The sequence below is a fragment of the Pseudochaenichthys georgianus genome, unplaced genomic scaffold (assembly GCF_902827115.2).
Source record: "Pseudochaenichthys georgianus unplaced genomic scaffold, fPseGeo1.2 scaffold_433_arrow_ctg1, whole genome shotgun sequence".
In the NCBI taxonomy this organism is placed as follows: Eukaryota; Metazoa; Chordata; class Actinopteri; order Perciformes; family Channichthyidae; genus Pseudochaenichthys; species Pseudochaenichthys georgianus.
Window position 1 is genome coordinate 11,779 of NW_027262998.1, and position 22,426 is coordinate 34,204.

General features: G+C 45.7%; 1 protein-coding gene across 1 annotated transcript; it reads left to right on the forward strand.

Annotated features, from left to right (window-relative positions):
* The first annotated feature begins 256 nt into the window (after positions 1-256).
* Positions 257-3,434, forward strand: LOC139433419 (protein starmaker-like). Its single transcript, XM_071202429.1, has 3 exons — positions 257-311; positions 1,109-2,434; positions 2,488-3,434. Exons 1-3 carry the CDS (start codon positions 257-259, stop codon positions 3,432-3,434), a joined length of 2,328 nt encoding a protein of 775 aa, XP_071058530.1.
* The last annotated feature ends 18,992 nt before the right edge of the window (positions 3,435-22,426 follow it).

A 22,426-nucleotide genomic window follows, 5' to 3' on the forward strand; every position in this document is an offset into this window, starting at 1 on the left:
TGGAGGAGCTCTAACCGAGGAGAGAGGAGAGAGGAGAGAGGAGAGAGGAGGCTCTCTGGAGGAGCTCTAACCGAGGAGAGAGGAGAGAGGAGAGAGGAGGCTCTCTGGAGGAGCTATAACCGAGGAGACACTGATGGCTCCTCCGCATTTCCGGGAACGGTGGAGGCGTGACGCACGGTCGGACTTATCTCAGCCAATCACAGCTCTGCATGCATCCCCTGGATATTATTGTAGTACCTGCTTTCATCGCGTCGCGATGTTTCCAGAGAGACCAGCTGAGAGGTCCGTGCAGAAAGCAGAGCAGCTGAGAGGTCCGTGCAGAAAGCAGAGCAGCTGAGAGGTCCGTGCAGAAAGCAGAGCAGCTGAGAGGTCCGTGCAGAAAGCAGAGCAGCTGAGAGGTCCGTGCAGAAAGCAGAGCAGCTGATTGGGTCCGTGCAGAAAGCAGAGCAGAGAGCATCCATCACTCAGAGGAACAGCCGACTCTCTTTCTCTAGTTTAGAGATATCTACAGACAAAGAGTCCATTTAGTGCTTCAGCCTGATGATGCCTTAGGAGCTGCAGGTGTGTGTGTGTGTGTGTGTGTGTGTGTTGTACAGTGTGTAGGTGTGTGTGTGGTACAGTGTGTAGGTGTGTGTGTGGTACAGTGTGTAGGTGTGTGTGGTACAGTGCGTAGGTGTGTGTGTGGTACAGTGTGTAGGTGTGTGTGTGGTTCAGTGTGTAGGTGTGTGTGGTACAGTGTGTCGGTGTGTGTGGTACAGTGCGTAGGTGTGTGTGTGGTACAGTGTGTAGGTGTGTGTGGTACAGTGCGTAGGTGTGTGTGTGGTACAGTGTGTAGGTGTGTGTGGTACAGTGCGTAGATGTGTGTGTGGTACAGTGTGTAGGTGTGTGTGTGTGTGTGTGTGTGTGTGGTTCAGTGCGTAGATGCGGCGGACAGACGGGTCTCAGTTGGTTTGGTGTCCTCTGCTTACTTTTAATACTTGTACAACTTCTAACCCGCAATTTCAATTCCCCATTTCAGCGCCCAGAGAGGGGGGGGGGGCTGTATATCCAGTCTCTGATTGTGTTACGCTATTATGAGAGTGCTCTTATGTCTTATCTGTGGCAAGAGACGAGAGTAAAGACCTGACCAGGGCAAGAGACGAGAGTAAAGACCTGACTGTGGCAAGAGACGAGAGTAAAGACCTGACCAGGGCAAGAGACGAGAGTAAAGACCTGACTGAGGCAAGAGACGAGAGTAAAGACCTGACTGTGGCAAGAGACGAGAGTAAAGACCTGACTGTGGCAAGAGACAAGAGTAAAGACCTGACCAGGGCAAGAGACGAGAGTAAAGACCTGACCAGGGCAAGAGACGAGAGTAAAGACCTGACTGTGGCAAGAGACGAGAGTAAAGACCTGACTGTGGCAAGAGACGAGAGTAAAGACCTGACCAGGGCAAGAGACGAGAGTAAAGACCTGACCGGGGCAAGAGACGAGAGTAAAGACCTGACCGGGGCAAGAGACGAGAGTAAAGACCTGACCGGGGCAAGAGACGAGAGTAAAGACCTGACCGTGGCAAGAGACGAGAGTAAAGACCTGACTGTGGCAAGAGACGAGAGTAAAGCACTGACTGTGGCAAGAGACGAGAGTAAAGACCTGACCAGGGCAAGAGACGAGAGTAAAGACCTGACCAGGGCAAGAGACGAGAGTAAAGACCTGACCAGGGCAAGAGACGAGAGTAAAGACCTGACTGTGGCAAGAGACGAGAGTAAAGACCTGACTGTGGCAAGAGACGAGAGTGAAGACCTGACCAGGGCAAGAGACGAGAGTAAAGACCTGACCAGGGCAAGAGACGAGTGTAAAGACCTGACTGCGGCAAGAGACGAGAGTAAAGACCTGACTGTGGCAAGAGACGAGAGTAAAGACCTGACTGTGGCAAGAGACGAGAGTAAAGACCTGACCAGGGCAAGAGACGAGAGTAAAGACCTGACTGTGGCAAGAGACGAGAGTAAAGACCTGACTGTGGCAAGAGACGAGAGTAAAGACCTGACCAGGGCAAGAGACGAGAGTAAAGACCTGACTGTGGCAAGAGACGAGAGTAAAGACCTGACTGTGGCAAGAGACGAGAGTAAAGACCTGACCAGGGCAAGAGACGAGAGTAAAGACCTGACTGTGGCAAGAGACGAGAGTAAAGACCTGACCAGGGCAAGAGACGAGAGTAAAGACCTGACCAGGGCAAGAGACGAGAGTAAAGACCTGACTGAGGCAAGAGACGAGAGTAAAGACCTGACTGTGGCAAGAGACAAGAGTAAAGACCTGACCAGGGCAAGAGACGAGAGTAAAGACCTGACCAGGGCAAGAGACGAGAGTAAAGACCTGACTGAGGCAAGAGACGAGAGTAAAGACCTGACTGTGGCAAGAGACGAGAGTAAAGACCTGACTGTGGCAAGAGACGAGAGTAAAGACCTGACTGTGGCAAGAGACGAGAGTAAAGACCTGACTGTGCAAGAGACGAGAGTAAAGACCTGACCGTGGCAAGAGACAAGAGTAAAGACCTGACCAGGGCAAGAGACGAGAGTAAAGACCTGACTGCGGCAAGAGACGAGAGTAAAGACCTGACCGGGGCAAGAGACGAGAGTAAAGACCTGACCAGGGCAAGAGACGAGAGTAAAGACCTGACTGCGGCAAGAGACGAGAGTAAAGACCTGACTGTGGCAAGAGACGAGAGTAAAGACCTGACTGTGGCAAGAGACGAGAGTAAAGACCTGACTGTGGCAAGAGACGAGAGTAAAGACCTGACCAGGGCAAGAGACGAGAGTAAAGACCTGACTGTGGCAAGAGACAAGAGTAAAGACCTGACCAGGGCAAGAGACGAGAGTAAAGACCTGACTGTGGCAAGAGACGAGAGTAAAGACCTGACTGTGGCAAGAGACGAGAGTAAAGACCTGACTGTGGCAAGAGACGAGAGTAAAGACCTGACCAGGGCAAGAGACGAGAGTAAAGACCTGACTGTGGCAAGAGACGAGAGTAAAGACCTGACTGTGGCAAGAGACGAGAGTAAAGACCTGACCAGGGCAAGAGACGAGAGTAAAGACCTGACTGTGGCAAGAGACGAGAGTAAAGACCTGACTGTGGCAAGAGACAAGAGTAAAGACCTGACCAGGGCAAGAGACGAGAGTAAAGACCTGACTGTGGCAAGAGACGAGAGTAAAGACCTGACTGTGGCAAGAGACGAGAGTAAAGACCTGACCAGGGCAAGAGACGAGAGTAAAGACCTGACTGTGGCAAGAGACGAGAGTAAAGACCTGACTGTGGCAAGAGACGAGAGTAAAGACCTGACTGTGGCAAGAGACGAGAGTAAAGCACGGACCAGGGCAAGAAACAAAGCCTTCCAGGGCAACAGACAAGACGAACTGACCCTGATCACTGGGAGACAGGGGCATTTAAACACAGGGTAACGAGACACAGGTGGGACCAATCAGGGGCGGGCTGACGCTGATGAGCACAGGACACACAGAAGGGGTGATAGGTGAGAACAATCAGGAAGTTAGACACACCGGGGAAACTAACGACAGACAGGAAGACACAGGGGAAGGACCAGACAATACAGAGGGAGGAGGCATGACAAGGAGAACGGAAACACACCCTACCAGACACACAAACTACACCGTGACACAACACAAGAGTCATGACCCTGAGAGTGAATCAAAGTAGATATAGAAGTCATCTTGAACACATGTGTCCTCAGACAGAGGCTGCTGCCTCCTGTCATCATTAGTGGACGTCTCTTTAAGATGACCGCTCAGAGGAGAGGAGTTCTCCTTCCTCTCACCGCCTGCTGCTTCCCCTCCTCTCTCCTCGGCTCCCCTCCTCTCTCCTCGGCTCGCCTCCTCGCTTCCCCTCCTCTCTCCTTGGCTCCCCTCCTCTCTCCTCGGCTCCCCTCCTCTCTCCTCGGTTCCCCTCTTCTCTCCTCGGCTCCCCTCCTCTCTCCTCGGCTCCCCTCCTCTCTCCTCGGCTCCCCTCCTCTCTCCTCGGTTCCCCTCCTCTCTCCTCGGCTCCCCTCATCTCTCCTCGGCTCCCCTCCTCTCTCCTCGGTTCCCCTCCTCTCTCCTCGGCTCCCCTCCTCTCTCCTCGGTTCCCCTCCTCTCTCCTCGGCTCCCCTCCTCTCTCCTCGGCTCCCCTCCTCTCTCCTCGGTTCCCCTCCTCTCTCCTCGGCTCCCCTCCTCTCTCCACGGCTCTCCTCCTCTCTCCTCGGCTCCTCTCTCCTCGGCTCCCCTCCTCTCTCCTCGGCTCCCCTCCTCTCTCCTCGGTTCCCCTCCTCTCTCCTCGGTTCCCCTCCTCTCTCCTCCGCTCGCATCTCCTGTGGGCGGGACCAAGTCTCGAGGATAGGAGTCGAGGAGGGGACATTTGAGTATTGAGAAACCTCTAGAGACAGGAAGTAACGACAGACATGACGGGGGGGTGAAGGTTTTTCAAAATGAAACGGGGAACACTAACAGGATATGTCATGGTTTGAACAAGCGGGTGGACCGAACACACACTCTCCACGAGGGAGGTTTCTTCAACTTATCCTTGTTACTCATGGGGTTTCTTTGGGAGTTGTCCCTCGTGCTATCTGAGGGTCTGAGGACAGGTATGCTGAGCTAAATGTATACATGGTGATATTGATCTGTATAAATAAGATAATAAGATAGGAGGTACTTCATTGATCCCAAATTGAGAAATGTTTGTGTTGCAGCAGCATAAAAAACAACAACGCAAAACAAGGCGTTGCACATAAGTAGAAATGAAAGACCAAGGCAAGGCAAGTTTATTTATAGAGCACTTTTCAACGCAAGGCAATTCAAAGTGCTTTACAAAAAAAAAATGAAAGACATTAAGCATTAAAAAAGAAAAGCTAATCAAATAAACATTAAGGAAAAATACATGGATAAAAGTTACAGTGCAGTCTAAGATGTGAATAGTTCAATTAAAAGCAGCGACAAAGAGAAAAGTCTTCTTGCTGGATGTGAAAGTAGTCAGAGTTGCAGCGGACCTGCAGGTTTCTGGGAGTTCCAGATGTTTGGAGCATAATAACTGAATGCTGCTTCTCCATGTTTAGTTCCGACTCTGGGACGGAGTAGAAATAAACAGAACTAGAAATTAAACATCTCAAAATAGAATTTAAACAGCATTAAAAAGTAGAAGATATACAGTAGACCGAGAAGATAAAAAATGGAAATAAGGTTATTGTTTGACCCAAAGCCTCCGCATGTGACCCAGGAAACCGGAGGATGTCTCCAACGCGCCGACGGGTGAATAATCAGCCTGTTGCTGGAGGATTGTATTATCGTTCACACTGACGATCGTTAACGCCCCGAGGACTTCTTCCATGTGTGCGCCGACTTAACATCTTTAATGCCATGTTTCCAGACCTGTGCACCCCGCCCACATCACGTCTCATGAAGAAACAACGAACATTTCTGTCAGTATTATAAATCTATGACAGCAAACATTTTATAAAGCTCCCCAGAGGAAGCGCACACAGAAATCTGCATCAACAAACAACACAGAAATGTCTTCGGGGGGAAAACAGCATGAATCAATACGGCTTATTATTCCCTGCGTCGCTTCACACCACGTCTCATTTACCGACTCTAAACAGTTTTCACCCCCGCTCTGTACTGTGCTTCAATCGCAGCCGAATGACAATATTTGATGGAGATTAAGAGCGATTGAAGTCACCTTTAGCTTAGCGGAGGTGACGTGAAGTCATGTGACCGTGCTGTAGTTCCTTTATAGCCCAACATTAGCCTCCTTTAGCTTAGCGGTGGTGACGTGAAGTCATGTGACCGTGCTGTAGTTCCTTTATAGCCCAACATTAGCTGCCTTTAGCTTAGCGGTGTTGACGGGAAGTCATGTGACCGTGCTGTAGTTCCTTTATAGCCCAACATTAGCTGCCTTTAGCTTAGCGGTGTTGACGGGAAGTCATGTGACCGTGCTGTAGTTCCTTTATAGCCCAACATTAGCTGCCTTTAGCTTAGCGGTGTTGACGGGAAGTCATGTGACCGTGCTGTAGTTCCTTTATAGCCCAACATTAGCTGCCTTTAGCTTAGCGGTGGTGACGTGAAGTCATGTGACCGTGCTGTAGTTCCTTTATAGCCCAACATTAGCCTCCTTTAGCTTAGCGGTGGTGACGTGAAGTCATGTGACCGTGCTGTAGTTCCTTTATAGCCCAACATTAGCTGCCTTTAGCTTAGCGGTGTTGACGGGAAGTCATGTGACCGTGCTGTAGTTCCTTTATAGCCCAACATTAGCTGCCTTTAGCTTAGCGGTGGTGACGTGAAGTCATGTGACCGTGCTGTAGTTCCTTTATAGCCCAACATTAGCTGCCTTTAGCTTAGCGGTGTTGACGGGAAGTCATGTGACCGTGCTGTAGTTCCTTTATAGCCCAACATTAGCTGCCTTTAGCTTAGCGGTGGTGACGTGAAGTCATGTGACCGTGCTGTAGTTCCTTTATAGCCCAACATTAGCTGCCTTTAGCTTAGCGGTGGTGACGTGAAGTCATGTGACCGTGCTGTAGTTCCTTTATAGCCCAACATTAGCCACCTTTAGCTTAGCGGTGTTGACGGGAAGTCATGTGACCGTGCTGTAGTTCCTTTATAGCCCAACATTAGCCTCCTTTAGCTTAGCGGTGGTGACATGAAGTCATGTGACCGTGCTGTAGTTCCTTTATAGCCCAACATTAGCTGCCTTTAGCTTAGCGGTGGTGACGTGAAGTCATGTGACCGTGCTGTAGTTCATTTAAGCCCAGCATTAGCCACCTTTAGCTTAGCGGTGGTGACGTGAAGTCATGTGACCGTGCTGTAGTTTCTTTATAGCCCAACATTAGCCTCCTTTAGCTTAGCGGTGGTGACGTGAAGTCATGTGACCGTGCTGTAGTTCCTTTATAGCCCAACATTAGCCTCCTTTAGCTTAGCGGTGGTGACGGGAAGTCATGTGACCGTGCTGTAGTTCCTTTATAGCCCAACATTAGCTGCCTTTAGCTTAGCGGTGGTGACGTGAAGTCATGTGACCGTGCTGGAGTTCCTTTATAGCCCAACATTAGCCTCCTTTAGCTTAGCGGTGGTGACGTGAAGTCATGTGACCGTGCTGGAGTTCCTTTATAACCCAACATTAGCCACCTTTAGCTTAGCGGTGGTGACGTGAAGTCATGTGACCGTGCTGTAGTTCCGTTATAGCCCAATATTAGCTGCCTTTAGCTTAGCGGTGGTGACGTGAAGTCATGTGACCGTGCTGTAGTCCCTTTATAGCCCAACATTAGCTGCCTTTAGCTTAGCGGTGTTGACGGGAAGTCATGTGACCGTGCTGTAGTTCCTTTATAGCCCAACATTAGCCTCCCCTTAGCTTAGCGGTGGTGACGTGAAGTCATGTGACCGTGCTGGAGTTCCTTTATAGTCCAACATTAGCCTCCTTTAGCTTAGCGGTGGTGACGTGAAGTCATGTGACCGTGCTGTAGTTCCTTTATAGCCCAACATTAGCCTCCTTTAGCTTAGCGGTGGTGACGTGAAGTCATGTGACCGTGCTGTAGTTCCTTTATAGCCCAACATTAGCCACCTTTAGCTTAGCGGTGGTGAACTGAAGTCATGTGTCCGTGCTGTAGTTCCTTTATAGCCCAACATTAGCCTCCTTTAGCTTAGCGGTGGTGAAGTCATGTGACCGTGCTGTAGTTCCTTTAGAGCCCAACATTAGCCTCCTTTAGCTTAGCGGTGGTGACGTGAAGTCATGTGACCGTGCTGTAGTTTTATACTTCCAGTTGGAAAGAGGCTTAAAGACGTTACCTAACAAAGACCTCTAAACAGATTCAGTTTCGTAGTAATGCGCCCTGTGCTGTTCACAGGGTAGTAGGAGGCGATTAGATCTCCCATGCTCAGTATTTATGAGTCCTGGATGTGTTTATAAGCATTTAAACGGCTGATGACAGGATCTGCCTTCGGCTCTGTTTTTTTTTAAGTAATGCCTTTCAGTTTCTCAGCTCGCTGATGATGGATGTTGGACTGAACTGAAAACTAAATCATTTATCTTAATGACTAACGTGCAGCTAAACATGGGTTTGCGCTGGTTGTCGCTTATCAAATAAATGACACTAATAAGTAGATATTCTGACATGAAATATAGGAAATAAAGCCACCCAAAGGTATTTAATGGATCAGTTTGTGTGCAGCCTCTCAATGCATCTGCACGCTGTTATTACACGGCTGGAAAAACAGCTTTCTTTTGAGGAACGGGCGAAGAAGAGGGATTTAATTTCAGACTGCAAATCAATGCTTGTTATGATTAGGTGCAGACATATGAAGCTGTCTGTCTCGCTCTCTTGCTACTTCCCAATCAAAGCCACGTTTTAAAAGTCCACCTGGTCCCGCCTCCAGACTTCAGGCAGCTGTACCTCTGCAGGTTTAATGAAGCAGAGCGACTTACAGAAAACCTCCAGACGCCTCTTCTGCTTGGAATTGGTCCGTTAGAGCCGCGGGCAGAACGGTAATTGGCTCTCCTCCCTCGCCCCAGACCCTCATTACGACTCCCTCGGTCCCGATCCTCATTACGACTCCCTCGGTCCAGATCCTCATTACGACTCCCTCGGTCCAGATCCTCATTACGACTCCCTCGGTCCAGATCCTCATTACGACTCCCTCGGTCCAGTCTGATCTCGGGACAGCTGCAGAAAACATCCCTGATCAATTATAGATTCAACCCCCAAATAGCAGCTCGATTACCGGTTCAGACGTCTGGAGGACTCGGTGTCTGCTACACGGATCACAACAGTCCTGGAAATCAACGGCTGCTGTGGAAAACGATGTGTTTCTGCGAAGGTCGTTCCTAACTGAGCGACATGACCCGGCTGTAACTCAAGTTCAGGTGTTTCTGCAAATGTCGTTTTTCCTCCTGGTTTTCGCCGCTTTAGCCACCGACAAACACAGCGATTCCAGACACGGTGAAACTCCAGGCAGGGTTATACCTTAGTGTGTACTGTCTGTGGAAACTCAACACGTGCTTTGTTTTGTGTTTTTCAGCAATATCTTAATTGCCAAGGTAAATATATCTAGGTATCGAAATAGATGCATTTTCAGTTTGCGACGGAAGATATGCAGAGCTCATTCCACCAATCAGGAGCCAGGATAGCAGACAGGTGTGTTTTTGAGGTGTCCCTGGCAGAGTCCTGCACAGGTCTGATTTTCAAGACCCGCACCCGCGACGTGCAATACCGAACCCGCCCCGCTACCCGCACATATTACCAATTAGTTCCGCAACCCGACCCGAACCCGCATAGCCTATATATGAGTAGTGAAAACGTGCAATTATTAACACACGCAGTTGCATATTTGTTATTTTCTCCATCTAGGGACCAAAAGCCTCCAGACGTTGGATTTCGCTCTTGAGGAAGTGTTGAGGAATGCTGTAGAGAGCTTCACCTCAGCCATTCAGAATGTGGCGCTCAGCAGCAGATTGATGCGCTGCAGAGGTTATGATTATGCGCGGTCCCGCGGGGGAGAGGTCTGAGGATTTAAACATTAAACAAAATTATTATTATTTTAATATATTTATTATGCAACACCCACGACCCGACCCGCATCATCTTGGTTTTACCCAGAACCGAACCCGGAAAAAAGCGTTTGAAAAAATACCACCCGCGAATCACCTTTTTTGCGGGTACCCGACCCGACCCGATGTAGGACTCTGGTCCCTGGGTCCCACTCGCAGTGATGGAGTAGCAGCTGATTGGCTGACGCTGAGCGAAGTGTACGTTCTGGATTGTATGGTTTAACCAAGTATGTAGGATGGAGCTGATCCCTTACAGCTCGGTAGGCACCAGAGTCTGGCAGCAAGTGAAGGAGAGGTGCAGTGTGAGAACTGGACGTCTGAGGACTCAACCTCATACATTATATTGAATTATATCACGTCATTTTCCAACTCGACTGCAGGTGTCAGGTTTAATGTAGGGGGGGGGGGGGGGGGGGGGGGGGGTCTGAGTATCTGGAGCGTGAACTGTGCTTAAGTTAATCAATAATGCAAACAAGGTGTTTTCACTTGAAATAATTACAAAAATCTGCCAATCGAAAATTAGCTTGGGAAGATTTCTTGAAATAAGATATTTAGATAAATTATCTGGAGAACTCATTTTGAACTATATCTGACCAGAATCAGGAAATGTTGTTACAATATAAGCCGCCAATGCTCAAAGGTTTTCTGTTTTCTGTTAGCTGGTGATTTTCCAATAAATATGTAAAAATATGTTTCCTCTGAGATACGACTCGCACTAAGATGTGTTGACTGAACAAGATGATGCATTGAGCCATATCTCGCTGCCGTGTCACTTCTGAAGTTATCATGTCTTATATCAGGTGGAGAGACATTCTGACTGGATATTAAACAGATACTGGGCCAGATTTAGAGTTGTCGTAGTGTGGGCCCTGCTGGTTCCTTCTATGAGATGAGATAAGAAGAAAGAGGAAGATATCAACTATGAACAGCAAAGTAAAAAGACTCATTCCAGATCGCACAGTTTAGTGTGTGTTGATACTGCACTTTGTTAAATATTGATAATGTGTCGGTGCTGGTCTTCTGGGTCTTCAAAGCTGATGCTCGTCGCTGTCGGACGTCTGCAGTTCGTTGATCCGATTTGGCAGCGAACGCCGTCAGATCTGCCTCCACCAGTTGAAGGAACACTAAAGTAAGGCTCCTCTTAGAGATCGGATGCTGTCGGAAACATCCGTTCAGCCGCGGTGGGCCGTCGGCAGGGTCTTCTCTGCTCGCCCTGTAACCAATCAAATAAAGTGTGTGTAAAATGTTTTTTCATGAATATTTAGCTATAAGTTTGAATAGTATAATATCCTCAAATTTACAAAATGAAGTAAGGTTTTGTTGAGGCTGAACTGGAATTTCCTACATCAAAAAGTAACTTGAACGCCTCACAGTTAATTTTATTTGAAAGAGATAACCCCCTCACATCACTATGCTGGGACTTTTAAAAACTCCTCTCAGAATATGGAGGACGAGGCGACAGCAGTGGAGCGTTTCTCTCTCGTTCCCTCCGGTCCCTCGTTCTCCTCACTGTCACTTTCTGCTTCTTCTATCAGCTTTAAAACCACCAGGACTTCAGGGAATAGAGTGTGCCTCATGGTGCTGCAGAGAAATACAAAATACAACACAGTTGAAAGTAAAAGTTTTGTTGGCAAATCCAAAAGTTTTGTAACAATAGGACAAGGGCCGCTTCCAGACACTCTGGGGCCCCAACAGAAGAGACCTGGACATCTTTTTATTTTCCATCTCAAATGTATTTGATCAGCAATCAAACAATTTGTCATAATTTTTTAAAAACCTTCATAACGTCTTCAAAGCTGATGCTCGTCGCTGTCGGAAGTCTGCAGTTTGTTGATCCGATTTGGCAGCGAACGCCGTCAGATCTGCCTCCACCAGTTGAAGGAACACTAAAGTAAGAGATCGGATGCTGTCGGAAACATACGTTCAGCAGCGGTGGGCCGTCAGCGGGGGTCTTCTCTGCTCGCCCTGTAACCAATAAAATAAAGTGTGTGTAAAAGGTTTTTCATGAATATTTAGCTATAAGTTTGAATAGTATAATATCCTCAAAATTACAAAATGAAGTAAGGGTTTTGTTGAGGCTGAACTGGAATTTCCTACATCAAAAAGTCACTTGAACGCCTCACAGTTAATTATATTTGTTGAAAGACAACCCATTTGATTGGTAATAAGCATTAGTGACAGATTCATCAGCCAATCAGATGTTGGTGTTCAATGACAGCGTCCTGAGCCAAACTTCTGTCATGAACTTCCTTCGATGGACTTTATTTCCAAGTGACGGTTGAGTACGTTACTATTCGCTTGATTTTAGAGCGACGTGAGAGTGCACGATGACACACGTTTAATAATAGATGACTTCATTGATCAATGTTGGGACATTTCGTCTGCATTTAACCCTCAGCTGACTGTCGTGATTGTTGATCAGCTGTCGTATTGTTGAGAGACTGTTTGGCATTATGTTTGCATTATCTGACCATGGCTGCGTGGGCTGGAACAGAGACGTGTAAAGTTTGTGGACTGTATGTGCTTTTCAATTGTTGACTGAAGGCCCTGTCTAAAGCCCCACGGTGCGCCACTGCTGTTTAGTGCGGGTTGTCCACAGTTAACAATTCAAGACACTGTATTACATGAAACTAAACTGGACACTTCTCTTTCTGATTACTTTGTCTATCTCTTTTCTCTCTCTTCTCTTACTTGCAAGTAAACCTGAAACGCTGATAGTGGGTCATTTTGTGTGATGTTAACCTGTTAAGCCCGGTGCCCCCACGGGCGGGGGCAAAAAACAACAATATTTACGAAACTGTGTCTCAGGGCTTCTTAACATTGAACAACCTAGGAATGTGTCATACCCACTTAACGGGAAGAAACGTAGCTACCTGAGGATAAAAAAAAAAAAAATCCGAAACAAAACACAAGTGTAACGCTGAGCCTCTGAATTAGCACTAAACGAAAGAATGCTAACACACTTAGCACAGAACTCACGGCATAAATATGTTATACTTTATCGGATCTGCACAATCAAGATATCATCTGAAAGCCGGGATTCCACAGATTCTGATGGAATAAGTATCATCACTGAGCGATCAAAACTCGTGGCTGCGAAAGCCAGCAAAGACAACACACAACTCCACTTTACGTAGCCAGAACGGCAAACATGTCTTACCGTTTTCTGATCAAAAGTCGTGTTCAATGGCAATAAACGCATAATAACGCCGCAGAAGGTTAATCCGATGTCTCCGTGTCACTTTGAAATGATTACTGATAATCCCTCATCATATGTATGATCAATAAGCCTAGTTTTCAGTTTTCAGAGCGTAACATAGCTTTCGGTTTGGGCAAGCTGCGTGCGCATCACTCTCACTCCTCAATGGTAACATGTAGGTGGATTTAGGAACCTCCCCTCGATTCCATTGGCTGTAGCAGTTCAACAGAGGTGTCAATCACCAACATCGACCACATGACCCCAGAGGTGTTTTTTTTTCTTTCTAAATCTCTCTAAAAAGGTCAGATTTCACTTGTTTTGCATCAATCTTGACACAGGGTACTTATTATATTATAGTTTGGATTCATAAAGCTTTTAGTCTACCATCCCATCATTCAAGGTGGTTTTCTGGCATCACTTTAACATTTTACGGGGAAAATCTGCATTTTGGTTTGAGGGCGCTGTTACCCGGTGCAGCGCACGTAATAAAGCACTACATGGAAAGGCACCATCGTACCTAAAGTACCCCTGTTGTCCCTCGAGCTCGTTGTCCAAGCTCTTCTCCCAGACTCCAGAAAACCAGATCACGGGTCTGATATAAATATCCCTGCAGCACTGATTTCATAACATGCAATCAGGAAACATGAATCAAGTGATTTCTTAAGTGGACGGATGTGTCTCGAAAACAACCCCCCTCTCCTCGGAGACATCACGTTTCCATGGGAGTTCTGTAGATCCCTCTGACAGACCTTCAGTTGATGCGGAGATAACCCCCTCACATCACTATTTAAAACTCCTCTCAGAATATGGAGGACGAGGCGACAGCAGTGGAGCATTTCTCTCTCGTTCCCTCGTCCTCCTCACTGTCACTTTCTGCTTCTTCTATCAGCTTTAAAACCACCAGGACTTCAGGGAATAGAGTGTGCCTCATGGTGCTGCAGAGAAATACAAAATACAACACAGTTGAAAGTAAAAGTTTTGTTGGCAAATCCAAAAGTGTTGTAATAATAGGACAAGGGCCGTTTCCAGACACTCTGGGGCCCCAACAGAAGAGACCTGGACTTCTTTTTATCTTCCATCTCAAATGTATTTTATCAGCAATAAAACAATTTGTCATACTTTTTGAAAAACCTTCTTTGCAAACTTTGCATCTCAAAAATGTAAGATTGGCAAAAATGTAATCTAAATGTTGTGTACTGATGTACTGATATACATAGAACACATAAAACCGATCGGTCTTGTTCTCGAGTGAGGGAACAATGGAGCGTGAGATGGGCCGGAGAGTCGGAGCAGCGGAGCGGTACTGCAGTCGCTTTACCGCACCGTGTGACGAGAAGGGAGCTGAGCCAGAAGGCAAAGCTCTCTGTCTACAGGCCGTTCCTACCCTCACCTACGGTCATGAAGGATGGGTCATGACCCAAAGAACCAGATCGCGGGTACAAGCGGCCGAGATGGGTTTTCTCCGCAGGGTGGCTGGCGTCTCCCTTAGTGATAAGGTGAGAAGTTCGGTCATCAGGGAGGGACTCGGAGTTGAGCCGCTCCTCCTTCGCGTCGAAAGGAGCCAGTTGAGGTGGTTCGGGCACCTAGTTAGGATGCCACCTGGGCGCCTCCCTAGGGAGGTGTTCCAGGCACGTCCAGCTGGGAGGAGACCAAGGGGTAGACCTAGGACCAGGTGGAGGGATTATATCTCTTCTGGCCTGGGAGCGCCTTGGGACCCCCCAGTCAGAGCTGGTTGATGAGGGGAAAGGAACGTTTGGGGCTCTCTGCTGGAACTGCTACCCCGAGACCCGACCACGGAGAAGGGGAGAAGATGGATGGAAATAAAACCGATCAAATCGAATAGAAACAGTGCAAGAAGAGTCTATATAGAAGAGAATGGCATTTTATATATTGGGTGAATCATTTTTCATGTTTGTTGAAAAGTGAAACCCTGCGAAGCTGCGATTAAATATGTGCATGCACAGTGAGTCTCAAGAGAAGAAGAAGCTTCAGTTTCCTGCTGAGCTTCCTGTCTGATCGGCACTCTTTGCTTCGACTGAGGAAATAATGAGGAAGTGTTTCTAGCTGTAGACGTTACAGAGAGGCCACCGGCTGGGGAGACTCAGTGATATGAACCCAAACGGAGAGGGAAGCAGCACTCCTGTTTTACTCCAAAGAGGCGTGGAGGTGTTCCAGTTCTATAGGTTTAAGTGCATGTAAACGGTCTGCAAAGGCTCAAATCACCGAGTGTTTCACTACCACCCTATACCTGACTCTTAATTTAAATATAACAATAACTTTCTGACATTATTTAATCTTTTTGGAAATATATTTTTCCCAAGATATTAAACGTCACTCTTTTTTTCATAAACAAGAAAAGAAAAACTCTTGTTTTCTTGTTTCTCAATACTCTAATTTCCCCTCCTCTATTCCCCTCCTCGACTCCCCTCCTCGACTCCTATCCTCGACTCCTATCCTCGACTCCCCTCCTCGACTCCCCTCCTCGACTCCCCTCCTCGACTCCCATCCTCGACTCCCCTCCTCGACTCCCCTCCTCGAGTCCTATCCTCGACTCCCCTCCTCGACTCCCCTCCTCGACTCATATCCTCGACTCCTATCATCGACTCCTATCCTCGACTCCCATCCTCGACTCCCCTCCTCGACTCCCCTCCTCGACTCCCCTCCTCGACTCCTATCCTCGATACTTAGTCCCGCCCGCAGGAGATGCGAGCGGAGGACTGAGGAGGGGAACCGAGGAGAGAGGAGGGGAACCGAGGACTGAGGAGGGGAGCCGAGGAGAGAGGAGGGGAACCGAGGAGAGAGGTGGGGAACCGAGGAGAGAGGTGGGGAGCCGAGGAGGGAGGAGGGGAGCCGAGGAGAGAGGAGGGGAGCCGAGGAGAGAGGAGGGGAACCGAGGAGAGAGGGAGGGGAGGCGAGGAGAGAGGAGGGGAGCCGAGGAGAGAGGAGGGGAACCGAGGAGAGAGGAGGGGAACTGAGGAGGGGAACGGAGGAGAGAGGAGGGGAACCGAGGAGAGAGGACGGGAACCGAGGAGGGGAAGGCGAGGAGAGAGGAGGTGGAACCGAGGAGAGAGGAGGTAACCTAGGAGAGAGGTGGGGAACCGAGGAGAGAGGAGGAGGAGAGGAGGGGAACCGAGGAGAGGAGGGGGGAGCCGAGGAGGGAGGAGGGGAGCCGAGGAGGAGGAGGGGAGCCGAGGAGAGAGGAGGGGAACCGAGAGAGAGAGGGAGGAGGGGAGGCGAGGAGAGAGGAGGGGAACCGAGGAGAGAGGAGGGGAGCCGAGGAGAGAGGAGGGGAACCGAGGAGGGGAGGCGAGGAGAGAGGAGGGGAACGAGGAGAGAGGAGGGGAACCGAGGAGAGGGGAACCGAGGAGAGGGGAACCGAGGAGAGAGGAGGGGAGGCGAGGAGAGAGGAGGGGAACCGAGAGAGAGGAGGGAACCGGGAGAGAGGCGGGGAAGCGCAGGCGGTGAGAGAAGGAGAACTCCTCTCCTCTGAGCGTCATCTTCTTAAAGAGACGTCCACTAATGATGACAGGAGGCCAGCAGCCTTGTCTGAGGACACATGTGTTCAAGATGACTTCTATCTACTTTGATTCACTCTCATGAGACGATAACAGGCTACAGATGCAACACGCTCTCATTCCATAATCGTCCAGGAGCGACGCTTGGTCAGGGTCCCCGGAGGGCGTGCAGTTGAGACGCTCCCGAGGCTCCTTCAGCTTCATAAAGGGGACGCAACGGTTCGGCTGCGTTACATATTAAATGTCTGCCGTAGTTCTGTATTTATAGAGCCCTGATGAGAAGACAAACATGAGGAACTGAAACGTGACGTGGATCATAAATATATCAGCCATTAAACAACATCTTACATTTCTTTTCACACAATACGTCTCCTTGCAGTATCAACACTAATTCGGCTGACTTTTATATTCGATCCAATTGGTAGATAGGCTGTATTTACACCATAAAGGTGCACAGCTGATATAAGGGGACACCTAGTGGTTAAAGCAATGTTATTGAATTTAATTATTTTTATTATTAGATATTAATAGGATGCGGTGGACCCGTTCAATATCCAGTTTGGACAGTCTGCCGTGGTTCCATCCCATTCAAGTGCTGTTCGAGGCTCGGTAACCCTCGGAGCACACTCTCCAATCACAGAGCTTGAGGACTATCACGGGGTTTGTCAAACAGAGGCACATGGTGTAGTCCAAACGATAGCTGGGGGATTCTGGGTAGTGTAGTTGTCTTCTGCCATCCTTTACTCAGAAAAAAGATTTGTTCTTCTCCGAATCGAAGGGGAAAAATACAAAAGCATTGCGACACAATTTAAACCAATCAATGTTGTGTAATCAACAAGGATACTCTGGTGTTAGTCGATGGGTAGTGCAGATATCCACCGTAAAATAAATCCACAGTAAGGGGAATACTTACTTACTTCGGGTGTACAATTCTCCGTTATCCAATGGGAATGGACGCGTGGAGGAGCGTTCACAACCTGCACGCCACGGACACTGACCAAGCGTCGCTATTGGACGCTTAGGGAGGTGGTGTTGCATTTCTCAGGATGGGGCTAAGCCATTTCTTGGTATGGCTGTAGCCTACCCCAGCCATACCCCGGCGCTGCCACTGGTGGCACGTATGGGGCGGGCCATTCTGCACATGCGTTAATATTTTCAACGCAATTAATTCAAAAAATTAATTACCGCCGTTAACGTGATAATTTTGACAGCACTAATTATATTATATTTCTGCATTTGTTCTTGTTACAATCATGATGTTTTTTTCATGGGACAAACACTTTTCTTTGGAAGAGTGCTCTATAAATGATAAAGGGAAGCGTTGGTGAGTCAATGTGTGCTTATAAGACAAGAACACGTCGCGGATTCAAAGGAGGAAATGATCATGTTGGTTTTTGCAGGGTGAGGTCCATAAACTATGAATGTAATTCCTACGGCAGCAAATAGACATCACAGAGAGAAACACGCCGAGAGCCTCGGAGAAGGCCTTTGCTAAAGCAACAAACAAGGCGATTGAATTACATTTCATGCATCACGACCTAATGAGATGTGACGTTAACACCCGCACGGTGTCAGCTATAAGTGGCTGTGTTGAAGCCGCTCCATCTGAACCCTCGGGGACTTTTTGGCACATTGGAATCACTGTGGCCTCGTTCAGACTGATGTGGAGTTTCCTCCGTATGTAGCCCTGACCGATTTCACACGTTCACTTTAGCACCAGCAGCAATTTAACAAATAATGTTATTAAAGATAATTCTCAGCCACTCTGAGGTGAGGGGCTAACTTGTGAACATACTCTGTAGATTTTCAGAAAAAGTCTGAATCTTGCGAAAAGTCCAAATGTTGAGATTTAGAGAAAAGTGAGAATCTGGAGAATCTCAACATAAAGTCCGACTTGTGTGATTTTTGAGGAAAGAACTGGAAATGCTCCTCAAAGCAGAGCATCCGGCCTCTAGATAAACGGTGTTGTGTTGAAGGGTTCTGTGTATTCTAAAGTGAAATGAGTGTGTTTTGAAGTGTATTTAATGTGGGAACAAATCAAATCACGGTTTCAAAAGGGGTGTTTAAATTGGTTTTATTATTATACCATTTAAATGTTACCAGACCTTTCAAACACTTAATCATTTTGTTCTGACTCTTTTAAGCCCGCCCCACATGTTCTTCTTAGAGAGACTAAAATCAGGAAATAATAAGACTTTGGAATCCCTGAAAAACAGACAGATATATTGAGATTTTCCGCAAAAAGTCAGATTATTTTGAAAAAAGTCTAAATTTAGATTTTCAGAAAAAATTCGAATGTATGAGACAAGTTTGATTTTTCTAAAAAGGCCAGCATTTTGAGATTTTTTGAAAAAGTCAATATTTCGAAGAAAGTCACAATGTTGAGAGTTTCTGCAAAAACTCAGAAATATTGGAATGTTCCAAATAACATTTAATAGAGATTTTCCGAGAAAGACAGTTTTCCGCAAAAAGTTAAAATTTTGAGCAAAAAGTCAAAATGTTTGGAGAAAAAGGTTCGGCCTTTTAAATTAAAGTTTTAGAAAAAAGTCAATATTTTCAGAAGAAAGTCACAATATTGAGAGTTTCTGCAAAAAGTCAGAAATGTTCCAAATAAACATTTAATAGAGATTTTCCGAAAAAGATAGTTTTCCGCAAAAAGTCAAAATGTGAGAAAAAGGTTCAGCCTCTTTTAAATGTTACCAGACCTTTCAAATACCTAATTATTTTGGTCTGACTCTTGTTTGAGCCCACCCCACATGTTCTTCAGAGAGAGACTCATATCAGGGAATAATAAGACTTTGAAACCCCTGAAAAACAGAAAAAAATATATTGAGATTTTCGGCAAAAGTCAGATTATTTTGAAAAAAGTCTAAATTTAGATTTTCAGAAAAAGTTAGAAATTTATGAGAAAAGTTTGTTTTTCTAAAAAAGGCCAGCATTTTGAGAGTTTTTAGAAAAAAGTCAATATTTTCAGAAGAAAGTCACAATATTGAGAGTTTCTGCAAAAGTCAGAAATGTTCCAAATAAACATTAATAGAGATTTTCCGAAAAAGATAGTTTTCGCAAAAAGTCAAAATGTTGAGAAAAGGTTCGGCCTCTTTTAAATGTTACCAGACCTTTCAAATACCTAATTATTTGGTATGACTCTTGTTTGAGCCCGCCCCACATTTAGAGCGAGACTCATATCAGGGAATAATAAGACTTTGAAACCCTGAAAACAGACAAAACGATATATGAGATTTTCCGCAAAAAAGTCAGATTATTTTGAAAAAGTCTAAATTTAGATTTTCAGAAAAAGTTCGAAATATATGAGAAAAGTTTGATATTTTCTAAAAAGGCCAGAATTTTTTGAGTTTTTAGAAAAAAAGTCAATATTTCGAAGAAAGTCACAATGTTGAGAGTTTCTGCAAAAAGTCAGAAATGTTGGAATGTTCAAATAAATATTTTATAGAGATTTTCCGAAAAAGACAGTTTCCGCAAAAAGTTAAAATTTTGAGCAAAAAGTCAAAATGTTGAGAAAAAGGTTCGGCCTCTTTTAAATGTTACAGACCTTTCAAATACCTAATTATTTTCGTCTGACTCTTGTTCGAGCCCGCCCCACATTCAGAGAGAGAATCATATCAGGGAATAATAAGACTTTGAAACCCCTGAAAAACAGACAAAAAGATATATTGAGATTTCCCGCAAAAAGTCAGATTATTTTGAAAAAGTCTAAATTTAGATTTTCAGAAAAAGTTCGAAATGTATGAGAAAAGTTTGATTTTTTCTAAAAAGGCCAGAATTTTGAGAGTTTTTAGAAAAAAGTCATATTTTCAGAAGAAAGTCACAATGTTGAGAGTTTCTGCAAAAAGTCAGAAATGTTGGAATGTTCCAAATAAAAATGTAATAGAGATTTTCCGAAAAAAGACAGTTTTCCGCAAAAAGTCAAAATTTTGAGCAAAAAGTCAAAATGTTGAGAAAAAGGTTCGGCCTCTTTTAAATGTTACAAGACCTATCAAATACCTAATTATTTTGGTCTGACTCTTGTTCGAGCCCGCCCCACATTCAGAGAGAGACTCATATCAGGGAATAATAAGACTTTGAAACCCCTGAAAAACAGACAAAAAGATATATTGAGATTTTCCGCAAAAAGTCAGATTATTTTGAAAAAAGTCTAAATTTAGATTTTCAGAAAAAGTTCGAAATGTATGAGAAAAGTTTGATTTTTCTAAAAAGGCCAGAATTTTGAGAGTTTTTAGAAAAAGTCAATATTTTCAGAAGAAAGTCACAATGTTGAGAGGTTTCTGCAAAAGTCAGAAATGTTGGAATGTTCCAAATAACATTTAATAGAGATTTTCCGAAAAGACAGTTTTCCGCAAAAGTAAAAATGTTGAGCAAAAAGTCAAAATGTTGAGAAAAAGGTTCGGCCTGTTACCAGACCTTTCAAATACCTAATTATGTTGGTCTGACTCTTGTTCGAGCCCGCCCCACATTCAGAGAGAGACTCATATCAGGGAACAATAAGACTTTGAAACCCCTGAAAAACAGACAAAAGGACCGAACACTGACCTGGTGTTTGTCTCTGGGCTTCTTTTGGAAGGTCGACATCACTGTTTGAAGGTTACGATGGAAACAGATTTCCCATGAGCACCACGCAGCAGATGCTCAACAATAAAGCCATTACCCAGAGATATCTTTTTCTTATCAAGCTCCACATTTCTTTGGTGTCAGTTTGGTGTGTCCGGTCCTTAAAGTAACAGACAGAGAATCAGCACTTTGGAAACAGGGGGGATTATGGGTAATGCTGCAATGATCTGTTTGGTGTTTCAGCCAATCAGAGACAGGCTCTGGATATATCTGAGAGCTATAATATAACAATGAAAAAGAGTATAATAGGAGACCTTTCAAAATGTGGAATGAAAGTAAATCTGCTTTCGTACAATCTTCAATTTATCAACAGTAGGATCAGAAGTGATTCCAAATGATAGTGAAGCTTACATGACACAACGAAAACAAAGACAGAACGGACGAGCCCACAGTTATTTACGAGAAGCTTCGCCCCAAAGTGTTCCCGTGGAGATCGCCCAGAGTACTGATGGAAGTCACTCTTGGTAAAAACGTTGGATCAAATGTGATGAAGAAACGTTGCACTATGTCAGACACCGTTCAACTCACATGATATTATGCATATCTGCGTCTTGCTGCAGCTGTGGGCTGGACTTAAGATGAAACATTAGAAACATAAATCCACTAATCACACTTTGGTTGTTGACGTTAACGCTGAGTGACACTATTTAAATATACAGAGCAACACAGGTCTAGAAAGGAAAAGACGAGACGAGGCGAGTGTTTTGATCGAGCGGCAATTAATACTTCAAACGGAACATTTGAAGTCAAATCAAAAAGAAAGGGGAAGCAGTAAACAAACAGAGCTTTCAAATAAAAGCAGAACACATTTAAAAATATGAACCTGAACATCTGCAGAATAAGAATAAGAGAGGGAGCAGACATCAAATAGATGACGGAAAAGTTTTTCAAAGAAAGTTTTTCAAAGAAAGGTTTTCTAAAGCGATCTTGAGTTTTCATCACTGATTAAAAACATGTCACAGTCTCACTCTTGTTTATTATATATCAGACTTTAACGACTTATATAAAGATTAATAACGACTTTAAAATACCTCAAAGAGAATGCTGCTCCTGGTGAAGGAATCCAACCCCTTTTTTCCAAACTCTACTTTTAACATCTTTGCATCAAGGAGTCGTTTTGTGGGTCAGGAAAACGGGTCAGATTCTCCTCCAAGTCTAAAGTCTAAAGAAAGCTACATCTGGGAAGATCTGACATTTCTGGGCCAGAATATTTCTCTCTGATTCCTTCGGGCTGCAGGAACGCGATCATGAGTTTAAACTGATCCGGGGTCAGTGTTCATGCTGTCAATCAAACGTTGATGTCGCTCAGTGAAGTTTCAGTTTTAACACAAAGTAGTTTCCTCCTACGCCTCACTTCAAAGCACTCTGTCTCTTTGTCTGCGTCTTTACTTAAATATCTGATAAGCCGAACCCATACTTTAAAGAGTCCTCTCCCGCTGATGTTCAGGTGTATATCAGTATGTAGCGTCTGTACTTTAAAGAGTCCTCTCCTGCTGATGTTCAGGTGTATATCAGTATGTAGCGTCTGTAC